Source organism: Cyrtonyx montezumae, unplaced genomic scaffold (assembly GCF_038088225.1).
Source record: "Cyrtonyx montezumae isolate F1298 unplaced genomic scaffold, pur_monq_1.0 scaffold_6, whole genome shotgun sequence".
NCBI classification, from domain to species: domain Eukaryota; kingdom Metazoa; phylum Chordata; class Aves; order Galliformes; family Odontophoridae; genus Cyrtonyx; species Cyrtonyx montezumae.
The window spans coordinates 1,697,219-1,722,341 of NW_027072067.1; the positions used below are offsets into that span (position 1 = coordinate 1,697,219).

At 50.2% G+C, this 25,123-nt stretch overlaps 1 protein-coding gene across 3 annotated transcripts in view; it reads right to left on the bottom strand.

Moving 5' to 3' along the window:
• The window catches only part of CACNA2D2 (calcium voltage-gated channel auxiliary subunit alpha2delta 2), a 125,267-nt gene that overhangs the window by 84,634 nt on the left and 15,510 nt on the right, over positions 1–25,123 (bottom strand). For all 3 annotated transcript variants that reach the window (XM_065749516.1, XM_065749514.1, XM_065749515.1), the window contains exon 2: positions 16,740–16,821. In XM_065749516.1, the coding sequence (XP_065605588.1) occupies positions 16,740–16,821 (82 nt within the window). The remainder of the gene's footprint in view (positions 1–16,739; positions 16,822–25,123) is intronic.

The window sequence follows — 25,123 nt, forward strand, 5'->3', positions numbered from 1 at the left end:
GGACACTTGGACAGGTTTTGGCCACCTGGACACTCAGCAGCAGCACAAGTCCCCAGCGAAGCCTTACTTCCACCAAAGGAAACCTCTGAGCCCATGCTGAGTGGCAGCAGTCCCTGTCTGCAGCAGGCCTGGTGACGTGCACACAGCCTGGGAGGCAGCGCTCAGAGCTGGCAGGGCCAGCTTGCCTTCACACTCTCCCAGGAAATGACTGCGATTGTGGAAGGAGATTGGTGTGTGATTATTAATAACAGCACCACAGGGGAAAATAGAAGGCAGTCAGCTGAGCCAGGCTGGGAGGCAGCGGGGTGGGTTGGCAGCGTTAGCACTGGGTGCTGCTTTGGGCCCTGCAGGCTGCTGGCATCTGGCTGCACGCAATGCTGCAGTGCAGCTTCGTTTTGTTCCTCCGATGAGCAAGGTGCCACATGGAGCAAGTTATTATACAGCAGCAGGAGTGCTGGGGGACACAGAAATGCAGCAATGGAGATGGGATGGGAACAGGTGATCTGCAGAGAGCAAGAGGCAGAAAGAGAGCACTGGTGGAAGGTGCTAGAGAGGAGTGCTCTTACACCAAAATCATACAGGAGCACACGTGAAAGGAGCTCTGAGCCTGATTTCAGGGCAGCATCCATTGCTTGTGTGATAATCTTCTCAGGGTCCTGGAAGCCAAAGGAGCTATGTATGGAGGGACTGCAAGGGCTTCTAGGGCATGAGCATCACACAGCTCATAGTTAGGAAAGGAATATATAGGAAAGGAGGTTCTGTGGGCACCCGAAGGCTCTGCAACCCTCGGACACAGCCACCCAAAGCCAGCAACAATGCGAGGGAAACAAACCCCTCTCTGAACAGGCACAGACCTCTGCTCTTGCCCCAGCTTCAGGGGAAGAGGAGGAGGAGAAGGAGGAGGGGAGGAGGAAGGCAAGCTGCCAGCGGGCGGCAGGGCTCACACTGGAGCTGTGCAAACACTAATATGGCAGAAGGTAATTTTACAGAGTTCCACTCTGCAGCCTCCTCTTTGTCCCAGGATTCCTCAGCCTGGGAGATTAGTAGCTCCGAGACAGAGAAATAGAAGTTATTTTAAAATTTAGCATAAACTCACTCAGACTCAACGAGGAAATGACTCTGGGAGGGCGGGTTTGGGTGCGGGAAAAGATGCGCCCAAATAAGTGAGAAATAATTGAAGGACTGGGAAAAGAACGAGCATTTCTGCCACCACACAGCCCATTTTTTATTCTCCTCCTCATGCCTCCCCACGCTCACTTTCTGTCCCTCCTGAGTCCTCCCTGATCTCCAGGCAGCACTCCTGCCTGCCTGCGTTGAACCCCCTCTCCACCCGCCTGGCACCGCCAGCAGCTCCCAGCCCAGCAGCCTGCCCCAGCAAAGGAGCACCCCACCTTCTGATCTTGGTGATAGGTGGATGGTTGGATGATCTTAGATGTCATTTCCAACCCTGGCAATTCCATGATTCTATGACTGCAGGCCCCCAGTGTCCGCCAGCACTGCCCAGACCTCACAGACACAGCATCCATTTGTCTGTGCAACGTGCCGAGGGATGGAGGTAAGATGTTTTAGAGGTAAGGAGCAGGGGCAGCCTGGTCTGAGGAGTGCCTGAGGAATCCAGGCCAGTCGGGAGAATTCACAGAGAAGGCCAAATGGGCACAGAGAGATGTGAGGCAGGAGCAGGTGCCAGCAACCCCTCACAGCCACCCAGCCTACCCTGAGGGCTGCAGCCCCGTGTGCAGCAAGAAGAGAGGAATGGCTTTGCAGGAGTTCATTATGCTTGTTCGTCTTCATTTTGCATCTAACAGATGAGCAGCATAATGGCTCTGGCTTTCCTGGATGCCACAAAGCCAGAAACATCCTAATGAAAAATAAATGTATTTACAGGGAGACATCAAAACAACCCAAGACAAGGCAAAGTAATGTGGCTGGGCTGGGAACGAGGGCTTTTATTTCATCACCCCTCCATGGCCTGTGAGCAGATCACGCAGCGGAGAGAGATAAATATTTTAAATAGCGACACTTCAGCGACGCACGGTTGTGCAAGACAGGGAATAATTAGAAAATAAATTACTTTTTTTTTTTTTAGCATGGTAATTCCAGACGTTGAATGAATTAGATTACTTGACAAACTCCAGACCCACGCAGGGATCCTGCAAACAGCTGTGCTCCTGCCCAAGGAGGCAGAGGGAACGTGGCTTTCAAAAAGAAGCCAAAGCACAGAGAAACACAGCTTATAGAGAAGGTGCTGGGGATCTGCCTGGCCGCCTCCACAGATCTAAGGATGCAGGGTTTCCCTTGGGCTCCTAGCAGCAGCTCAGGCTGAGAACTAAGAACAGCCCAATACAATCCAACGAACATCGCCATCAGCACGCACACAGGTTGCTGAACTCAGTAGTTACCAAATCCCTGCCCTTATTCTGTCCTGTGAAAGCTCCAGGTGCCTTTATCTGCTGGCGCAAAGAGGTTGGAACTCAATGGAACAACCTCCCCTTGACTCATGGGCGGAAGAACATTGGCGTAGATGCAAATGTGTTTCCCCCAAATCCCGATTAATTGTACAGGTAGATGGATACACAGGTTGTGATGAATATGCACACACACATTTCATTGTTGTGCCGACAGAGAACACTGCTTATTCGGGGAAACCAGTAACATTTTCACTTGTTCCAGTAAAGAGAGTTGTTCCATGTAACCGCTCTTCCCCAGTCCGCATTCCCGAGCTGGGTGTAAGAGCCCAGCCAGGAGCCAGCCCTATGCAGACACTCATGCAGAGGCTCCCTTAGGAATTCCCAAAACGAGGATGCCCCTACAGAAAAGCCCTCTATCTCAGGAAAACAGTGCTTGAGTCTGTGTGGTTGCCTTGTTCAATGGCACCGTGCTGCTCTAGAAGCATGAACGCATGATTCATGTCACACAATTCTGGTTAACAAGGTCTTGTCCTAGAGCTTGCTCTGGAAGCCATAAGGCTTGGAGAGGGAAGGGGCACTATGCCCTCGTGAAGCTTCCAGTTACTGTAAAAGGTATCTTAAGATAGAGCTAAATGAGGCGAGTACCAACCAATTTCAATATGAAATAGAAGACCTACAAAAAGACCCACCCAACCCATGAGGCCTAAGGTGTCACCAGTCCCAGTAAAAAGCACGATACAGATGAGCAGAAACAGTGGTGACTTTGGCTGAAATATTGAGCAGGGATTGTGCAACATCAAGCATAACAACATCAGCATGTTTCGCGTTTCAAGGCCAAACTGGATAAGGACAGCAGCAGCACCTACAAGCTGGCAAGCACAACAAAAGCATCCAAGAATTCACTGTGCACTGAGGAAGCAAGACATTAAAAAACGTACTATTTTGAAATGTGTTAGGGTTCTTGAACCTTAATTTATCTTAATCATTACCTCTACACTGTTGCTTAATGCTGTTGAAAGAAGAGGGCAGAGGAAGGACTTTTGGTTATCAATAAGAAGAAGAATCAAGCAACAGTTTTACAAGACAACTCACACGATTCTGTTGCCAGAGACAACAGTCACCCCGTTACGCTGTACCAGTTTGTCAGAGGGGGACCTGAGCTTCCTTCTGCTTTTTATCTGAGAACTCCGTAGCAGAGCCATGTATCACCGTGTGCACTCGTAATTGTGCAAGTGCTGGGCTTAGAACACGATGCTGAACACGAATGCTTCCGCTCACATTTCACCGGTGCGTGCTCCGAAATATCACTCACCTTAGCACAGGCTTTCCCCCAAGGAACCTTCTTTGTTTTCAAAATTATTAAAAAGGTAATCAAGTGGCCCAAGGAGGAATTTGCAATGCAAGGTTTGTTCGTGCTCTGAAGTTAAGCATCAATCTCTAACCATTTAAAGAATGCTTTTAAAGGCAAAGCTACTAGCCCATAAAAGCTGGGGGAAGTAACAGCGGCATAACAGCCGAGTTTGCAGCTGTTTTGTACAGCTAGAGCAGCTGAAGTGAGCTCATGAATTCAGCCTTTAATTTGTAATTGATTTTGTGACTTCATGGTGAGCTCAGGTCTCTGCAGGGGATCAGTCCCCATGTCCTGTGCTTGCAGGGCTCCTGTCACTGCCGCTCAGCACACAGCAGGGAAATAACCCAAGGGCTGCCGATGCTTGGGCCACCATAGCGTGGGTCCTGGTGCACACCTGGTCTGTACTCCAGTGAGAAAGAGGACCTGGTGCAGCCCCACTGCCTGCTCTGTGGGTGCTGTGCAGCTGAGGCAGCTCTGTTGTACCCAGGTAATAAGACACAACAACCTTCAGGAATTTAACCAAAGCATGACCTGGTTGCCTTCCAGCACAGCTTGTATCAAGCTTGCTGTTACATCAGTGGAAAACTTTGCTTTCATTATCTTGTTGTTATTATCAACTAGAACCATGAAAAAAAGTCTGAGATAAATTCCTGAAGGGACGTGAAACAAAATAACCCTGTTCAGATTTGCTCACAGACATGCAGAGAATTCCTCTGCTCATAGTCCTCAGTGCTACAGACACAGTGAGGATGTATTTGCACGCTACAGACACTATGAACTCAGATTCCAAATGGAAGAATCCATCTATCCCTACAGAAATCAGCAGTTCCAGGGGTGACAGCCATTGAAAACAAGTTTTGAAGCTTCAGTCACCATCCGCCTCTGGTGCCAGATGCAGGGCATGCCAGTGAGACCCAGTAAGAAGGGTGCTCCTACCGGTGTCCATAGCAGCACTCCAGGTTTGTCTGAGCTTATGACATACTTTGCTGAGAAGCAGGAAAAGCCTAGGGAAAGCTGCTCTGCTCTTTTCCCTTTAAACAAGAGAGGAGTAAATATAGAAGGCTTGGAAAGGTGCCCTAAGTTTGCTATATTTCAATTTCCATGACAATTGGATTATGAGCCCTATTTATGCCCACTGACAAAGTAATTGCATGGGTCAGCTGGATCTCCTCCTCCCTCCCACGGGCAGCAGCACGGCCCCAGCATGGCTAAGGGCCCGGCTGCCACCAGCAGCCTCCAGCCCCCACGACAGGCGGCCAGTCCTGTCTGTGTGCCAAGGGTCTCTGGCTGCCAAACTGCTGCTGGGAGCAGCTCTGTAGGGCTGGCGGCAGAAACCAAAGCAGCCGTAGCTTAGGGTGCCTCAGCATCCAACCCAAGCACAGACCCACACCATCATTTGGGTTGGAAAAGGCCTTCAGGGTCATCGAGTTCAGTATCTCTGCACAAATCTGAAGCATAGGAGAAGTGGTCAAGCCTTGGCACAGGCTGCCCAGGGAGGTGGGAGAGTCACCATCCCTGGAGGTGTTTGAGAAATGTAGGGATGTGGCACTGAGCGACGCGGTGGGGGTGGGGTGATGGTTGGACTACATGAACTTTTCCAGCCTGAACAATTCTGTGATTCTGTGATGACCACAGAGAAGTCTGAAGCCTGCATCTGGGATGCTTTTGGTGCTGTGCCTTCAGGAAAAAGCAGATTCCAAAAACACCTCCAGCCACCTCAAAGCAGAAAGATGCCCCTTGCTCAGGATAGGACCAAGGAAGCCAAGGGGGAGGATTTGCTGGAGTGGGACCAGGAGGGAAGGAGATACTTCAGGTGCTGGACAACAGATCTCTGTGCAGGGAGCTTCAGAGGCTGCAGAGGCAATCACTGCTGTGCTGCTGCTCCCGATGCTGCAGATACCTCAAGCAGGACCTATAATCGCAATTTGAAGTGCCCTCAGCTCACAGAGAAGGACATCTGAGGGAGAAGGCGTACCAAAGCCTGCTCTGCGGGATAAGGGAGGAACAAGGAGGAACACCGTGCATCTCAAAGAGGACAGGTCTGCAATAGATATGTATTACAGGACCGTGACAAAGAGAGAAAGAAACACGGTAAATACAGCACATACAAGCTGCTCTAGAGATGTATCAGAACAAATACAGGGCAAGAAATTATTACATATAGCTAAGAGAGATCCACATTAGGAATAGTATTACAAGAGAGATTACCTCTGTCAAAGCCAACCCCTGGAGACCCCCTGAGGCTAACGCCTGTCCTCCACAGCTGCTCCTGAGGCCCTCATGAAACAGAGCCACCTCTATTACAGCATGGGAGCTGCTCCTGCCCTCTCCTCACCAAACCAGAACAGCCCACAACCAGCAGTGAGCTGAGCTCCCACCCCCAGACAAAGCTGTGGGATGAGGTTTGAGCGGTGGGCGCAGGCAAGCAGGGCAGGCTCAGCATGGGGACGGGCACAGCTGTACTCACTGCCTCACTAAAGCCATTCCTCCAACAACATCCTTCCTCTTATCAACCAGCCAGCTCAAGTTTGCTGAACTAACTGAAACTCAGCAGACCTCTCTTGCAAGTTACCTTGAAACCTGGAACCAAATGTGGGCTAGAAACGAAGGTCAGGAATCACGTGTGACGTGTTTCTCACAGACAGAAGGGGCTTCCCTGGATAAGAGACAGCCCAAGATGCTCCACCACATGCTCCCTGGGACTGCGGACCACACCGAGGTCACTGAACACATTTGTGTGCTGAAGTTCAGGGAGCTGCCAGCCAGGTCTGCAGAGCAATGCCTGGTGATCCCAGCGAGAGCAGGACTGCGTCTTGCAGGACTGGGGCTACTCACACCACAGGGGTGTGCTCATTTCATTACGGGTCTCATGAAACAATAATGCACTATGGAATATAAAATCTTAAGTTTAACAGGGACCTACACTTCTTGTTTCATTTTTTCTTAAAGCAGTCAGTGAGCTGCTTCTTAATGAAAGAAATATTATTAATGAGGATGTTGGAGGGGAAAAAAGGGTTCTACCCTTCTCGATTTTAATATGAGCCTGCTTCTGGCTCAAGCACACCTCCTCAGTTTTTCCTTGTCTGTTTTCAAAAGGATTCATGCAAGTTCTTGCACTCTGGAAATGCTAGGAGTGCATTTAAGTGGAGCATGGACAGCTATTATCACCACCAAAATCTATGCAACCCGTAATTTTGGTATATCAAACCTCCAGGCAAAAACATTGCTTTTGAATCACAGGAACCCAAGGATCTTTATGCTACCCAACATAAAGATGCTGAGTGCCTTCTCTGGAGGCTTTCTTTCCTTTGAAGCTCAGCATGTGTTGTTCCTTGGGTTTTTCTTCCAGCTGTGCTTGAGACTTGGTCAGGGGACCATGGGAGGTGCTGCGAGTACAGGGCTGAATGTGTTCCTGTACATAGCATGACGGTGCATTGCCAGAACAAGCCAGCTGCTAAGCAAAGAATTCAGCTTTGCCCCTTCCACGTGTTTGAAATTCATCTGCAGATGGATTTTCTGCAAGACTGTTACATATGGCAACCTACTTTAGCCAAGGCATCAGCTCATCTGTATCACGGAGGATAGCTGCTGGGTGGACACAAATCAAGAGCCAATGCTTTGGAGGTGCCCTGTGCAGTGCCACACCAAGACACCTCCCCCATCACGCTGGAGGAACAGCCAAAGCAACAAACAACAACCCACAGCTCACAGCAAACCACCACAGAGGGTCTCAGCTACACCCAACCTGTGGCTTTAGCTCAGGTAGATGGAGCTTGTCCAAACACGGGTACAGGTGAACCCAAGCATCCAAATTTCACCACTTCCCGCACAGCTGTGGCGCTTGGGAGAAAGCTCATAGTCAAACAGAAATACAGTATCTGCAGTAAAATACATACAAAATCACTGGGAATGTAATTGCTTTTTGTATAAATGGGCTTTAAAATTTTCTCTGGAGTAGAAGTCCCTTCAAAAAGGGAAAGAATAAATTTGCCGCATGTGAATTTATTCAAAGCCAGTAGATTCAGTATAATGAAATCCTCCTAAGTAAATATCTGATAAAGAAGCAAACACTTAGCACTTGACCCCGGGAGCTAGGATTTCTCTACACGCAGCTCTCATGCAGAGCAGCAAAGCTTCAGGGCTGGCAGCTCTGAGGGCTGCGAGGGGAAAATCCCCACCAGTGGCTCAGAGCACAGTTATATGCCAAATGCTTCCAGAAGATGCTCCTGCTTCCTCTGCAGGGCACTCTGTGAAGGCCCCCAGCCCACAGTCTGTGCTGTACCCTTCCTTTGCCGAGAGAGAGGATGCCCAGACCAGCCAGGAGACCTGCAAGCATCTACATAGACTGCTGAGATTTTTCCCCTGATTTCTTTGCCCTGTTGCCCCAGATGTGAGCAGCAGCACACTTAAGTTTTTTCCTACACAGATGCTCCTTCTGAGAGAAACTTTACTTGTTGCTTAAACATGAGATGGAAAGGAGGTGAGATTCGGTCGCAGCAAAGACTTGCATTCCTGCAACACAAACTCACCTAGAGCACTGCCATGCCCCAAGGTGTCCTCCAGAGCAGGAGGGCTGAGTGCTCTGCACCCTGTGGCTTCACAGTGGGACCCTCCCAGCTCCCAGCTGGTTCACTGCTCCTCCACCCAGTGCCCCTAGTGACAGCTGAACAGGCAACCCCTGCCCCCGCCCAGCAGTAACTGACCCCTGGGTCAAACCCACGTTGAGCTCTGCCACCGGGTGTGGGACATGTCAGAGCTAACACAAAACCTTGCCAAATTCATGTGATCACTCTATACAGCACAGAGCAGAAGAGCCTCCTGGAGAAGTATATGTGAAGTTTTCCCATGAAAAGCGATGCTGCTTCAAGTCTTTTCTAGCTGGAAACCACTCAGCAGTATCTGTCACTGCTGACAACTGGGATGAGAGCTTTGAAGCAGTCAGTCTCCAATTTCAGCTGGAACCAGTTTCCTACAGACACCGATATCCAAGGTAGATAATTGTTACTCCAGAAAGCAGAACTCTTAGATTAAGAGGAAAAGCTTTCTGCTCTCCATGCCACAAATCAGCTCTGCCAGTATTCAGCTCACGGGCACTTCACAGTGACCCCTTGTGATCTGGTCTATGGGCACCCACCTGCTGACCCCCACAAAACCCCCATCAGACAGCGGGGTACACCCTACAAGGGCATAGAGCTGGGTGCTGCTCACACAGCTGCCACAGCTGCAGTTGGGACCACTGATGACTCTTCTTGGCCTCCCCAGCAATGGGTTTTAAGGCAATAGGCACTGCGATGCTTTAGGTCCTGTTTGTGAACCACTGAGACAAGCCCAGGAAAAGCAAACAAACAAAAAAAAAAAGCCTGAAGTTGTTACCTGGAAAAAAAGAGCATCGAGCATCTTCCAGTGGAAAAAAAAATTAAAACAAATTGAGGGCAATGACTCCCTGTGTCCTTGAGGCTGTTTCTAAGAAGAATGGAGGGAAATAGCACAAACTAGAAAGGAGAAAAAACATTCCTTTCATGAGACTACTGCCCAGGACCACTGAGTGCAAGCAGGTGTTGAACCCACCATGTCCCCCGACCCCTTTTGGCAGCAGCCATGGTGCAGAGGGGGCTCGGGCCAGCAGCGCCTGCAGGGGCCTAGGAGCCACCGCAGCAGCCACCAGCAGCAGCTCGGGGCAGGTGGGGGGCAGCTATGGGGTGCAGGGGGATCCGGCCTCACAGCCACAGGACCAGCATTGCCAGGGCAGCACAGCCCCCCCCGGGCATAAGCACGTGAGCGGATCTGCATCGGCGCAGCTGTACTCCACCTTTTGCAGAGCTCAGGCGTCCCAGCTGCACTAAGGAATCGCTGGAGGAGCTCTCAGTGCCTTGCCGTGCTGCAGAGAGCTGCTCGCGCTGCCTCCGCTGCCGCAGGCACGCTGCTGCTCCCCACCACCTGCACACATCACACCCCTTTCTACTTCAAAAGGGGCAGATCGGACAGAGCTGAGACTCACCTCTCCTCCACCTCCATCACCTCCTCCTCTGCCACCCAGCAACCCAACCACCCGACGGGCTCAGAGCATCGCTGGATGTCCCACACACTGCTCCATCAGGAATGTGCAGAGAACACGTGCTCGCAGCCCTCCCAGCATGGCTCCCCAGCTCTCAGTGACCCAACTCAGGCTGCTCCCCCCTTGCACACCCACAGATTGTGGCAGACCGCAGTACAAAACCTCCCAAAGACACGCTGCACCAAGGGCCCTGGAGCAGCTGCTCTGCACAGTGATGGCCCCACGTGGCACCACGCACACCCGTCCTCTGCCGCCAGGAGCGGCTGTCGCCCGCACCGGTTTTCAACATATGCTTCGGAGCTGAATCAGTGTGTAACCAGTATGTTAGCAAGGCAGGCCAGATTCCTGCAGGAGCGGGGCTAGGAGGAGGTGTCTGCCAGCAGAGTGCTTTCGGTTTGAGGTTTGCTTTGGAGTTGTTGCACCTCCAGCTGTGATGAAAAATCTGGGAGCCCTGCACCGCGGGCTGCCCCAGGGCTGCCTCCACTCCACAGGCAAGCAGAGCCCACTCAGCCCCTGTGCTGCCATCCTGGCACTATCATGGCCACTAGACGCTATTTTATTAAAGAAAAAGAAGGTTTGATTACAAAGTTAGTGAACAATCCAGATGCCAGAGTGAAAATCTAGAGCAAGGTTAAGTATTTTTTCCCCTTCCGTACAGCTGCACTAGAGGTGAATGAACACCAGAGCACTCTGATTTCCTGCCTGGTTCCAATAAACGCTGCACTCCCAGGCACCCAAGGGACTGCTGTGGTTTGTCAAAACCAATTAATTTTCTTCCACAGAATGCTTCAGGCACCTCAAAATGTCATTCAAGAGCTAGCACACGTCTAAGGAGGAGGGAAAGGCGGCAGGCAGGTGCTGCAGCAGGAGCACAGCCCCCTTCCCTCCCCGCAGCAGGCGAGGCGGCAATGCGTGCAGCGTCACAGAAACACCACGCTGTGAGCCCCGTGAATACCAACAAGGAGCTGCCGACCAGGAATACGTTTCCTGAGGGAGAATGCAAAGCTGAGAGCTTGCCTTTCTCACTCGTGTTTCCTCAGATCCATCGCTCGATGCTGGTGATGAGCCAGAAGCTACAAACTGAGCGGCTGTTATTAAGGAAGATGAGCTCTGGGGTCGGGATTCCCAGGTTCCCTTCCCGGCGCTCCAACACTTGGTGCAGAGGAAGAATTCCCTGCTCCTGTGCCTCAGTTTACCCAGTGCACAGAGTGCAGTGCTTTCCCTCTCTGCTGTAGTGGGAAGTGGGAGCTAAATTCTTTGCAAACCATTTTAATCATCAGCCATGAAATGCACTAGGTGCAAGCGTGGTATTATCATGCCACAATTTCTTACCTTCAGTGAACAACTAGACGCTGAGACTACACTGGAAGTACCATTTATACTTTGCATCCCCAGGTATCACTGGGTGTAAAGCAGACATCTTTCACCCCACTACAAAAGCTAGCAATGGAGGATCCATTCTTCCTGGGCACTGCTGCTCTGCAGAAGGGGCACGGGACAAAAGAATGAGAATGTTGAACACTTGGTGTTGAGCACCCTCAGTTCAGCCCACCCACAGCGGGGAACCCGGTGAGGCTGTTGGTGCCCACAAGCAGTGCAGGGCCAGGAGCCAACACTCCTCTGCAGGTCCCAGATCTTGGGTCCAGCATCATCCTTACTGTACCACTGGCAATTTGCTGAGTCCTACAGGGTGAAAAATGAAAGGGGAATAAATCTGCCTTTCCTTCTGTCCCAGCCACAGTGTCCCCAACAACCAACTTGTCTTTGTTCCCCAAGTCACACCAACCCTGCTGTCTCCTCTCCTCTATTTACCTGGTGTAACAGTCACAGTGGGGAACTTAATATCCGCTCCTCCCTTCCAGCTACAGCCGGAGGCTTCACTTGAGAACTCGGGATGAGAATGCTGCAGCCTAAACAGACCCTGCTGGCTTCTCCTACGCCTGCCAGCATCTGGATCCAGCCCCCAGTCCGAAGCACCACCTGGGCACTTTGGGAACTGCCCCAGCAGAAGCAGCCACCTCTCCAACTGCATCTCTTTGCACAGAAACCTCACCTTCAGACAGGATTCTTTACCCCCTGGAGGAATGTCTTGGCTCTGCATAATTAACAGGCAATAAGTGCCCCTAAGCAGAGCAGGAACAGAGCAGGCCAACAGGTCACCAGAGAGAAATGACAACTGACTGCTCCCTCTGTACAATAACCCTGAACCTCCGACAGCAGCTTCCCTCCTTGCAGCCTATCCCACCCCTCCCAGGGAGAAACAGCAAACCTGCAGCCCATGGCACCCCAGCTGGCAGAGGCACTTGCAGCCTGTAAATAACATTTAAAATCTGACACTACGGTGGCATATGTACACATATTCTATTACTTTGTATCTTGATCTGTGTTGGAGGTGCATTTTTGGTTATCAGTGCCACACTCAGCAGTCTGAATCCCGGGCTACATCCATTCCCCCGCAAACGTAAAGAACCATCTGGAGAGAATAATAAAACAATTAACTTTCCATTAAGAATAATCTATGTATGTTTTTTAAGGAGGCAAACTATAATGACCTCCGCCTCATTATTCCATTTGCATTCCAGTAGGCTGGTTGGGATTTTGCCTGGCTGTTTTTCAGCAGCCTGAGGGCAGTGCTTTCAACTGGAGCTGATGGGAGGACCCCACCGGGCCCTTAACCTGGGGGGTGACCTCCCAGAGCCTACCCAAGGCCTCACCATCCCCAAGGGTTCACGTGCCACGGACCATGCACAGCAGCTGGCTGGCTAAGCACATTGGGTTCACTTTGGGCATGAAGCACAGAGGAGCACACGCAGGAGATGCACGCACCTGAGCTGTCTGCTGAGCACCGGGCTCATTTAACTTGTTGCTGACAGCAGCATAAATCATCAGCGACTCCATAAAACTCAGCGCCAGTCCCCTCTGATTTTGCTAACTCACCAACCAACTGCGAGTGGACCATCCCCACTGAATAGTTATGCAAAGTGAAAGGGAGCCAAGTGAGGGGTGTTGCCATGCCCATCACCCTGCTGCACACGTGCCCCCAGGACATGCATGGCTGCATGCTGATGAACACTGCATCTTTGTCAGCAGCCCTGATCCCAAGCACCTGCCTTCGTTTCCCAGTGAGCTGTCCTGCACCTCTCACACTGCTCTCCAGCCCGCGGTCCCCAGCAACAGAGATGGAGCAAGCAGAGTTTAAACTAAAATGAGTTACAACGTGAGAGCCCCATTTCAACCACCCAGATTGCTCCCGCAGAGCTGGGCTTTCCAGTCCTGCAACCTGCACAGAAAGAGCTGGCAAACAGCAAGGCAGTGCTCAGGCTCTGCAGTACAGCACAGACAGGTCTATTCTCTTCCCACACAGGCTGATAAGTTTCTCTATGATCTAAAACAGTCATGCAAATCTGGCACAAATGAACAAACCAGTCGCACCTGAGTCCTGCTGGAAAAATCCTGGCCTCAGCTTTGAAATGTTGCAGAACATTTTAATTCACAGCTTCTGCATAGAGGGGGCAGGTTTATAGAGTGCGAGCTGAAGGCATTTTAGCCTCAGACTGCCAGCCCACAGCTGTGGCAGCCCACCTTTCTCTGCTCAACCACCAACACACACACACACGTAAATGCACCCCATCCCTCAAAGCAGGCTCCTGCTCCTGCACCTGCACGGGCACAGCACCCTGAAGCAGGACCTGTGAAGGCCTCAGCGAGGGTGCGAACGTCAGGCAATGAGCAGCCACATGGGGCCATACATTATTCATACACATTACTCTAATTATGCAAATGCACTAAAAGCTGGAGCATATGTTTCCCTGACATCTTCCAGGATGGATGCAATATGGTTCCTGTAAGGGAGAAGAGTGAGGAGAGGGACGATGGGTGTGGGGGCTGGCAGCAGGCACTGTCCCTGCAAAGGGTGGCACAGGGCCGCCCTCTCTGAGCCGAGCTGCTGCCAGGCTGAGGACATCCAAACACTCCTCGTTGATAATATACTGTGGGCTTTGTGCTCAGCGCTGAGTGGAGTGCTGAGGCTGCGGAACGGCCTAGGCAGATTAAAATAAACCCAAGCAGTTTGGAACGGGGATGTGTTTATCTGGCATCGCACACTTCCTCTTATCAGCCCCGAGGAGCAGGGGAGGGCACAGCAGCAGTGTGTAGGGGCGGCCTGGGGGGAATGGAGATAGCAGCAGGGGTGAGGAGGGGTGTGGCATCACCCCAGGTAGTGTCTGCTGCGGGCAGGCAGGCACCTAGCATAAGCATCACTTCTCTGGCACCTTAGGCTGGGGGCTGCCAACAAAGAAAAAGGCCAGGGGCACTCCGCTGCAGGGTGCTGAAGTCCCATCTGTGGGTTCTGGCTCTGTGGGTTATGGTGGGGACGTGCTCGTGGTGTGCAGCACAGCACAGTGAGGCTCCCATTGTGCAGCATGGTTTGTCGGAGGCACCACAAACACCCCACGGATTTTCCATCCCTCCTGAAGGACCTGCTGCGTGTTTCTGTACCCAGACAAAACAAAAGCAAGCAAAACAAACACGACGCAATCGCAGAGCTCGATGGGAGATCTAGGCCATGTTACTGTTGTGCCAGTAGTCACCCAAGATCAAAAAACTGGACAGAAAACAGTGGCAGCTCCTTTTGTAGCACACGTCTGACCAATTTGTAAGTGGTGGAAGAAAGGAGTTCAGTGCGGTGTGTCGGGAGGTGCCCTATGAAGTGACAGTGTGCACTGCGTCCACAGAGAGAGATTTGTAGGGTAATGTCTACTGCAGAGTAAAACAATTTAAAGAATTTCATCCTAGGATACGACTCTAGAGTTAAAATAAGAGCTGTCCCTGGGTGGCAGCACTCTGTTCCATAGCACAGTGTCCCTGGCAGAGGGAGGGGTACAGCCACAGACCCTGTGGGTGTGGGTGAACGAGGGCTCTGTTTCCACCATGTAGAAGAGGGCTTTTTGAAATTTCCCATCTCAGCATGGGTTACGGGACCACTTCATGACATTAAACACTTCCCGTAGCACAGCCCAGATGCACCTGCCTGCAACTGGCAGGTAGGAGGATGTGCAGTGCTGAATTCTTCAGGATGAAGCACTCAGTGTAATTTCACATTAGCACTTGCAAGTAATGTGGTCTTTGAGAGAAGTGTACTTCACTTGATATTCCATTTATGAATCAAACCTGAACTCTGCAGCCCCAGACCCCCAGGGAGACCCACAGAAAGCCTCTGCTACTCTTAGCTGCTGTTTTAACAACTGCACGTTGGAATTTTCAATAGCTCATCTCTTGACTTCAGGTGGTTTTAGCATTCAACAGACAATAATTGTGCACGACTCCTCACTTCACAGAGTGCTTCCAAAACAGATTTCAAAAAAGAAAAAAAAAAAACCACCAAAAAACCCTTCAGTCCTTCTGTAGTCAGTTCATCTTGTATCAATCCATTACAGCGACGCACTGTGTTCTATCAGAAGAGTTAAGCAGAAAAAGTGGGAAGCTCTCTTACCTGTAATTGACTGACTGGCCAATAGGAGTCAAGTGCTGGCAAATTGGAGGTGTAATTTCTATTTAATTACAGCATTAAAAAAATTACATGATATACCTATTTAGCATGCAAAGGAGCAAAATCAAAGCTAATAAGAATAAATTGTAAGAGAGGACATGTACCAAACGTAGCAGCAGTCTATCTTTTTTTTTTTCTTTTTTGAGTTGTGCTTTGCTATAGATTATAGAGCCCGCTGTGCCTTTGTATTGGCTGGAAAACCTGCATCCTTGGCTCTGACTCCACACCTTGCCAACATGCAAAACCACACCGCAGAAATGCATAGATACAATCAAAAAGTGGTGCCAACCCAAAGTGGTGTGTATGCTCTCCATGCAGCACATCGAGTGTCTATCAGTCCCAGGGAAGAGAATGCAAGAGAAACCCAGACAGACCTCTCTGAAGCTCAAATGCGATATGAGCGAATGGACAGACCAGGAACAGTTTTGCAGGCCTTTAATTAAACTCCTTTTCAAGTGCATTTAAAAGCAACCAGTGCCACTTCCATGTTTAGGCAGTGGGTGATGACCAGGAGCATGGAACACGAACAACTCTGTAGAAATGAGTACAGCTATTGGCACACGGCAGCAAGAGGCCCATACACCTCTGGCTTCTAATAACATGCCCTGCTAAGAGAGAACCCGAGTGCACACCGCGCTCTTTTCTGGGGTAACACATCCACCACGCTGAAGAAGCTTTTCTTTAGATTAGCGCCGTAACACTAAGCTCCAGTCATTGCATTTCAACACAACTCAGCTGGAAAACAGTGCTGGGAAGGGGAAACACACAGGTCCTGAAGACCCTTTGATCCAAAAAGTTCACAGAGCATGGTGAAGCTTCACTCAAGTGCCCTTCCCATAACTGCCCACCCCCAGCCTGGGGCCACCACTGTGCTCATGTCAGTGGAGCAGCAGCAGCAGAAACAGGGTTTTGTTTTGCAGCCCTGGGAGAGCAGAAGCCAAACAAGAATTATAGTTTTACCTGCAGTCTCTCTTTAAAAACACACAACTTCCAATGTTAGTCAGATTACCTTTTGGACATTTTCTGCTTGGTCAACAGAAGTTTGAAATTAAAGCACAAATTAAACTATGCTCTGTTCTGGAGGAATGGTTGGATTTGAGATGCGTTCAGCATGCCATGCAGAAGGAAACACGGGCACGTGCTCAGGCAGCAGTGACATGCAGTCCTGGAGAAGCAGACAAATGCAAGCCACATGCTCTCCCACATGCCTGCTAAATGCATGGCATCGAGCAGAAAGCAGCAACACAGCAGCTGTGCCCCAGCACGAGGAGACAGCAGAGAGCGTGGCACACCACGAGTGCCCACATGGGTGATTTCTGCAATGGGGACATTCATGGCCACGAGGAAGGCAGCACAGATAAAAGACAGACAGCTTACCCCTCTGAGCTGCTGGACGCCACCAAATATCCTCATCACGCCATCAATTTCCTGCTCCAGCCTTCTGGCCCAGTACTGCATACTGCAAGAGACAGACAGGAAGAGAGGAGGAGAAGGGGAGAGAAAGAAAGTCAGAGCCCTGCCACGCAGCAGATAAGCCAGGTAATGAAGGGACAGGGAGGAAGCCAGCATCCTGGGCTCTGCTCACTGCTCTGCTCCTGCAGCACTGGGTGCAGGCAGCACTGAGAGCATGCAGTTCCTGAGGGCGATGGCTGGGGTAAAACGCAAGCTCAGGGCTCCAAAACCATTTATGCACAAGGCAACACAGAGAGAAAAAGGAAGAAGAGTTACAACAGAAATCGCAAGCTTCTTTTACCCCCTTTTTGTATTAACAGTTGTGGGAGCAAATGAGTTAAGCCTAGAGAGATGATCAGGGTCAAAGTGCCACACAGCCCAACAGCTGGTACAGAAAACAGCCTCCTGTTCCACCACAGCCCCAGGAGCAGCAGTGCCCATCCGAGCACGGCCGTGGGTCACTGCTGCCACGCGACAGAGCCGTGGGCAGAGCTGGGAGCTGAGCTGCAGTACCACAACCCCAGGGCAGCAGTGGCTGCCAACATGAACACCGCACAGATTCCTGCACATAGCAACGACTGCCAGTTAAAACAGCAGCAAATAAAGCTTTCCTAAGGCCACAGAACTTGGTAGCTCGCCTTCTTTTAATGAGATTTCCAGACTCCGGCCCCTGGCCATGCAAATGTCAAACCTCCCATCTGGTCTGGGAGAGCAGTGCTGGATTGCTTCATAACCACTTGTACTTCTCCTGCAGCAACTCAGCTCCAAACGCTACACTGGACACAGGAGTGAAGGAATAAAAGGGACAGAAAGCATTGCAGCCAAGTCTGGTGTGCAGCCAGCACCGTGGTGAGGCAATTCCATGGGCACAGAGAGGCCTGGAATGATCGCACTTTGCACCAGGACCCTGGAAGCTTTCACTCTTCAGGCAGTCCCAGACAGTGAAAAGCCACTGTGAGGCTCTCCCAGAGGTCCAGAAGCAGGGAAAGCCAGCTAATGGAGGCCACATGGACTCCTCATTACACAGCATTGCTCCAAAATGGGGGAAACTGGGCAGAGATGTCAAAGAATTTAACTGTGCACTCCAAATCTTCAGTTTTCCAGCAGAACTTACTCTATTTACAACGTTTCTGCAGAGCTAATGCTCTTTTCCCCTTGGAAGAGAAGGAAATCCAGGGAAGAAGATGGGTATACATTTGCCACCAAAGATTCATTCAGGTTGGTCAACGTTACTTACGAATTTACTGAAGTATTTTCCCAAAACGTATTTATTTAATTTCAAACAAGCCCCTCATTTAAAAATACTCCTTGAAACACTGCCGAGCAACTTTATCATTTTCTTGCCCAGTGACCTGAAAACAAGTTACACTCACACAGCCACCGGGGCAGGCAGCCGTCCCTTCACCCCCAGCGCGGGCAGGGCCCTCCCATCAGCGGCAGCTCCCTGCAGGAGCGATACCACAGCTTTCCCAATGGTAGCAAGCATTCTTCTTTCCAGCTAGCACATCCCTTACCCACACTGCAGCACTGGCAAAGGCTTTTGTGTGCATCTGACCCATCCCTGCAGCCTGAGCCATGACTATGATGGGAATTTTCATGCTGCAGCCAGCACTGGAGCTTTCATCTCACTTTCTATACACTGGGATGAAAACTACCACAAAAAAAAAATACACAAAACCCATTATTATTCTGTCTCACTTGACCTTCTGCCTCTTGTTTCTCTCCCATGGGCAATGGGCTTAAAATTATACGGCAGATGACTGCAGCAAGGATGAAGAGGGTAAAGCAATTGATAGCCCATTAGGAACATGGAGATATTGCTTTGAAGCATGTCCCGTATGGAGGCCATAAGCAATAAGACATGGGAGTCACTGCATCCCAGGCCATTACTGCACACCTCAGGTGGTGCTACAGGGCTTGAGGAGTGATAACTCCTCCCAACACGCAGCCTGGAGTCCCCCACTGCTCCTGCAAAGTGGCATTTACAAACAAAGTACTGATGCACATGCCAGAAAGCCACCAAGTCCCCTTGCACAGACACCAAAATCACTTGCATTGAAAATATTTGTGAGTCATGTGTTCCACCCTCCCCCTTACACCACCAATTGTGGCCAGGATACATGCTGAAATCTCTTGCAGTGAAAAAAAAATGTTTCCTTCCCCTATATATTCTACAGCCTCTTCTGCAACACATAACAAGGGACAAAAATGATTACTGGAAACACAACACCATTTATCTCTGTCTCTCCAAAGAAAACTACAAAGATGCTAATTGATTTCATAATTTGCATATTTGATTTTCCTTAAAGATGAGATAAAATGGGCTTAAAAAGAGCAGCAGAGCTTCAAAAATATTTACTGTGACAAGCAGCACATCAGGAGATATGCACACAGGCCAGGACACCGAGCATTCCACATGTCCTGTTCAGCTCACAGGGCATTTGCAGCTTGCCATCAGCCACAGAAACCCTCACTGGGGCTCCGGGCACCTTTCATAGAGTGACAGAATCATAGGGGTTGGAAGGGACCTCAAGAGACCATCGAGTCCAACCCCTCTGCCAAAGCAGTTCCCTACACCAGGTCGCACAGGTAGGCGTCCAGGTGGGTCTTGAATATCTCCAGAGAAGGAGACCCCACACCCCCCTGTGCAGCCTGTGCCAGTGCTCCTCACCCTCACCGTAAAGAAGTTCTCGTGCACATTCGTGCAGAACCTCCTGTGCTGCAGTTTCTGTCCGTTCCCCCTTGTCCTGTCTCCACACACTGCTGAAAAGAGTCTGGCCTCGCCACTTTGTCCCCCACACCTCAGATATTTATACACCTGGATCAGGTCCCCTCTCAGTCTTCTTTTCTCAAGGCTGAACAAGACCCAGTTCACTCAGCCTTTCTCCATAGGGGAGATCCTCCAGGCCCTTCCCCATCTTTGTGGCCCTGCACTGGACTCTTTCCAAGAGATCCCTGTCTTTTTTATACTGGGGAGCCCAGAACTGCACACAGTACTCCAGATGAGGCCTCACCAGGGCAGAGTAGAGGGGGAGGATCCCCTCCCTTGACCTGCTGGCCACGCTCTTTTTAATGCACCCCAGAATGCCATTGGCCCTCTTGGCCACGAGAGCACACTGCTGGCTCATGGTCAACCTGTCGTCCACCAGGACACCCAGGTCCCTCTCTACAGAGCTCCTCTCCAGCAGCTCATCCCCCAGCCTGTACTGGTGCATGCAATTATTCCTCCCTACGTGCAAGACTCTACGCTTGCTTTTGTTAAATTTCATCTGATTTCTGACTGCCCAGCTCTCCATCCTGTCCAGGTCTTGCTGAATGGCAGCTCGGCCTTCAGGTGTGTCAGCCAACCCTCCCAACTTCGTATCATCAGCAAACTTGCTGAGGGTGGCCACTATCCCCTCATCGAGGTCACTTATGGTGATGTTAAACAAGACTGGACCCAGCACGGACCCCTGGGGGACACCGCTGGTCACAGGCCTCCAACCGGACTGCACTGCCAACCACGACCCTCTGTGCTCTGCCAGTCAGCCAGTTCTCAACCCACTTCACTGTCCACTCGTCTATCCCACACTTCCTTAGCTTTGTTATAAGGATGTCATGGGGGACAGTATCAAATGCCTTGCTGAAATCAAGGCAGACTACATCCACCACCCTCCCCCCATCCACCCAGCCAGTGACAGCATCATAGAAGGCCACCAGGTTGGTCAAACATGACCTCCCCTTGGTGAACCCATGCTGGCTACTCCTGAAAATGTCCTTTTCTTCCAATTGTCTGGAGATGGCATCCAGCACAAGATGTTCCATCACCTTTCCAGGGACAGAGGTGAGGCTGACTGGCCTATAATTACCAGGATCTTCATTCTTGCCCTTTTTGAAGACCAGAATGACATTGGCTATCCTCCACTCTTCAGGCACATTTCCCATTCTCCAAGACCTCTCAAAGATGATAGAGAGCAGTTCAGCAATCACCTCCGCCAGCTCCCTCAGCACCCGTGGATGCACCCCATCGGGTCCCATGGATTTATGAACATTAGCATTGCCTAGGCGCTCACGGACCACCTCTTCCCTGACTGAAGGAAAGTCTGTGATTCCCCAGACCCTCTCACTAACCTCCAGGGTCTGGGATTCCTGAGGGAGAGCTTGTTCACTGAAGACAGAAGCAAAGAAGGCGTTCAGTATCTCCGCCTTCTCAGCATCCCCCGTTACCTTCTGCCTTGTGTGAGCTCACCAGGCAGCTGCAGAGACTTCTGTGCACGCTGTGGCATTGCCACGTTTGTGAACCACACCACTGGCCTGGCAATGAATCAAAGAATGGCTTGGATTGGAAGGGAATGTGAAGATCACCTGGTTTCCAATGCCTGCTATGGGCTGGGCTCGGGCTGCCCCGTGCCCCTCCATGGCTTGGGGCACCTCCAGAAATGGGGCAGCACTGCCAGTACCTCATTGTCCTCAAAGTAAAGAATCTCACCTAATTTTTTCTTTTTTTAGTTTAAAATTTTTATCCCATGTTCTATCACTATCAGTCTGGGTAAAAAGTCATTCTTCCCCCTGCTTGTAAGCTCCCTTCAAGCACTGGAAGGGCTGCAGTGAGGTCTCCCTGGAGCCTCCTCTTCTCCATGCTAACACTCCCAGCTCCCTCAGCCTGTCTCCATAGGAGAGGTGTTCCAGCCCTCTGAGCATCTTTGTGGTCTCCTCTGGCCCCGCTCCAACAGCCCTCCTGTGCTGGGGGCTCCAGGCCTGGATGGAGTGCTCCAGGTGGGGTTTCATGAGGACAGAACACAGGGGGACAATCCCCTCCCTGCCCACTGCCCTCCCCCCCACCTCTGCTGATGTGGCCCAGGATGCAGTTGGCCTTCTGGGCTGCGAGGACACACTGCTGGCGCATGTTCAGCTTCTTGTCCATCAAGACCACGAAGTCCTTTCCACAGGGCTGCTCTGAAGGAGCTCTTCTCTCAGTCTGTACTCATGCTTGGGACTGCTCTGACCCAAGTGCAACACCTTGCCCTTGGTTGAATCTCATTAGATCCACACGGCCCTACTTCTCTAACCTGTCCACATCCCTGTAGATGGCACCCCTTCATTCTATTGTGTCAGCTGCACCACTCATTGTAGTGTTGTTCAAGAAAGCTGCTGAGAGTGCACTCAATCCCACTATGTCATTGATAAAAGACACTGAAGAGCAGCAGTCCCAAGTCAGACTCCTGGGGGACACCACTCATCACCTGATCATAGAGCCACTGACCACAGCCATGGTCATCCCACCAACTCTTTATCCACTGAATAATACAGCCTACAAATCCACCTCTCTTCATTTCAGAATCAAGATGTGGGGTGGCACTGTGTCAAAGTTCTTGCAGAAGACCAGGTGGATGGCATCAGTTGCAGTTGTAGAAGGCCACCAGATCGGTCAAGCACACTCTGCCCTTGATGAAGCTGTGCTGGCTGTCGTGGATCACCTCCTCATCTCACATGTGCCTTAATATCTCTTACAGGAGGCTACGCTGACAATCCCTGGCTTGTGAGGCCACAACAACGCTCCAGGGACTTTAGAAGAAAACTTTAGAGGAAAAACTATCTGCTAAGTAGATATATTGTGCCACAGCTTATTCAGTTATCCAGAAAGTGTTCTGCACAAGTGTCTACACTTCACGCAGCGAGTGCAGCCAAGAATACCTCACTCTGATTCATACGCTTTGGTTCAGTGCCCAAATATTGCTATTTAATAAGGTTATTAATTACTGTGTTGTCTAATTTTTGCTGTGCAGGAACTTCTTATAATTGGCTTATGCCTTCAAGATGCTTAATCCTTTACCTATAATAGTGCACGTGTCAGTGCACATGCGTGCATGTGTGCATTTGTGCCCCTTCTCAGTTCCTTTCTTACATACTTGGGCTGTAAAACCCCATATGAGCTAACACATGTCAAGATAGAACAAGGTGCTTTGGGTTTCATTTTGTTCATCACTTCTCTTATTTTATGATACCACTTTCAGAGAGTACCCTTTTCCTACTAAGCAACCAAACTACAGGCCATGCCTGATACTACTACAGGTTAGAAGGAAAGGGCAACAAATATTAGAGCTATATCCAAAGGCAGGCAGACACATTAAGGGGAAAGGCATTGGGATACAGTCTTCTACATTCAGCTCTATTCCAAATTACTTGGTTTTCTTTGACTCAAACAGTAATTTCTGCAACTTCTTCCTTGTTCTGTTATCTTTCCAATTCTTACAGCAGGATATGTTCCTTAAAATAACAAAAAATGCCAGACCGCCTACGATATCCATCCTGATGCCAGTTTGATGCCCAAACAAGTACTACAGTGCAATAAAAAGGAAGACTGGGTAGCTTTCTCAGCCTGTCAGACAGCCAGATCTGGGCAAAAGAGAACGGAAAATAGTCCAACAGTTGTACAGAAAATTTGTTCTACTAATGGTTCCTGAGCACCAACATTCCTGTGCATACCTGTGGGAAAAACCAACAGCAACCAGCAACTTGCCACCAACGAGGCTCTGGGAAACAGGAAAATTGTTTTTTAAATATCATTTCTGTACTGGAAAGAGGAAGCATCAGCCACCCAAGGCCAAACTCCATCTGGAAACTCAGCAGACAGTAGGTGTTGAGTCAGACCTGCAGGACAGCAAGGTCTCAGGGAACTCCTCTGCCACAGGCAGCTCTCCTGGGACACAAGCACCTAACACTGCTGCAGGAGGCACTGTCCAGCCTGCGCTTTCAGTTCTGCATTGAAGGTGATCCCAGGATCCACAGGGTGTCTTTTTCAGCTCTGTCTATCACTATGTGTTGAAAAAGTTTCCTTTTTATCTGTCCTAAATCTCAACTCTCTCTTCCCACTTATACCACATACAGTAGACAAAGGCTTTCCTTTCATATGACAAGGTCTGAAGAGCTGTAAAGAATCTGCTGCCCTTTAATTCTTTTCTACTCCAAGCTCAGGTTTCCCCAGCTTCCCTTTCTTGGCCATGCTCTATAAGCATCCTGTCATTTTTGCTGCCCAAATCTGGATTCCGTGCAGTTCATGGACACCTCCAAGGGCTCTCACCAAGAAGTGGGATCAGGTAGGCCAGCAGAAGTCCACCCCAGTGCAGTCTGAGGGATTGAACATCATAGCCCCAATCTTGTCCTGGAAGCTATTTTATCTTGCAAATAGGTGTGCCCTTCTGCTATCACAATGCTTTGGTGACTCAGTTTGTGATCAGGACAGCTCAGGATCTTTTCTACCACGCTGCTATTCAGACAAATAATTTTTTGTTCTCTGTACACTGGATTTCTCCTTCTTAAGTGCAGCACTTTGCATCTGTTTTCACCAATTCCCTTTTTGCTAATAGCAGTCTCTCCGTTTATTTTTTTGTAAATCATTTTGAATTCTGATGATGCCTTCTGAAGCACATCCAACCCCTCCCAGCTCAGTGTCACCTGCAAATTTTATAAGCATATTCTGCATTCTGTTGCCTAAGTTATTAATGAAAATATTAAATAAAACTAGGTCTGGGGCAGATCCCTGCAGGAGTCCACTTCAGATGAGCTCCCAGTAGGACAGAGAGCTACAGTAACTATTATTTGAGAGTAACGTGTCCAATCAAAACATCTTGAATTCTAAACTTTACAGAAAGCTGATCTTCAGTATTTGATATGCAAAGGAGCTATAGGCCAAAGGATAATTTGGTGAATAATTTAAAGTGTAAGACTAGGTTGGAGGAAAATCGCAATCTGTTTGTAGATGACTTGCCAAGAGGAGGAGGAAGAAGAAGTCCCTCAGTGCGTGAGCTGGAACATTCACCCAGCAGTGCTGCAAAAGGCCACTGGGCAGGCACTGTGCTCCACGGACCACAGAAAGTTGATCCTCAGCTTTTCTGCAGGCCCCCTCACGTACCAACTGGAAGACCTATAACATCACCCCAGAGACTTCTCCTCCCTAGGCTGAAGAACCCCAGCTCTCTCAGCCTGTCACCATAGAGGAGGTGCTCCAGCCCTCGGATCACCTTCATGGCCTTCCTCTGGACCTGATCCAACAGCTCCATGTCCTCTCCATGTTGGGGGCCCCAGAACTGGATGCAGTACTTCAGGTGGGGTCTCACAAGTGCAGAGTAGAGGGCAGAATCACCTCTCTCATTCTGCCAGACACTCCTGATGCAACCCAGGATGCAGTTGGCCTTCTGGGCTGCAAGAGAAGGACCCCCAGATCCTTCTCTTCAGGGCTGCCTTCAAGCCATTCTCCACTCAGTCTGTATGTGTGGTTGGGACTGCTCTGTGCCAGGGTAGGACACTGCACTTAGCCTTGTTGAACTTCG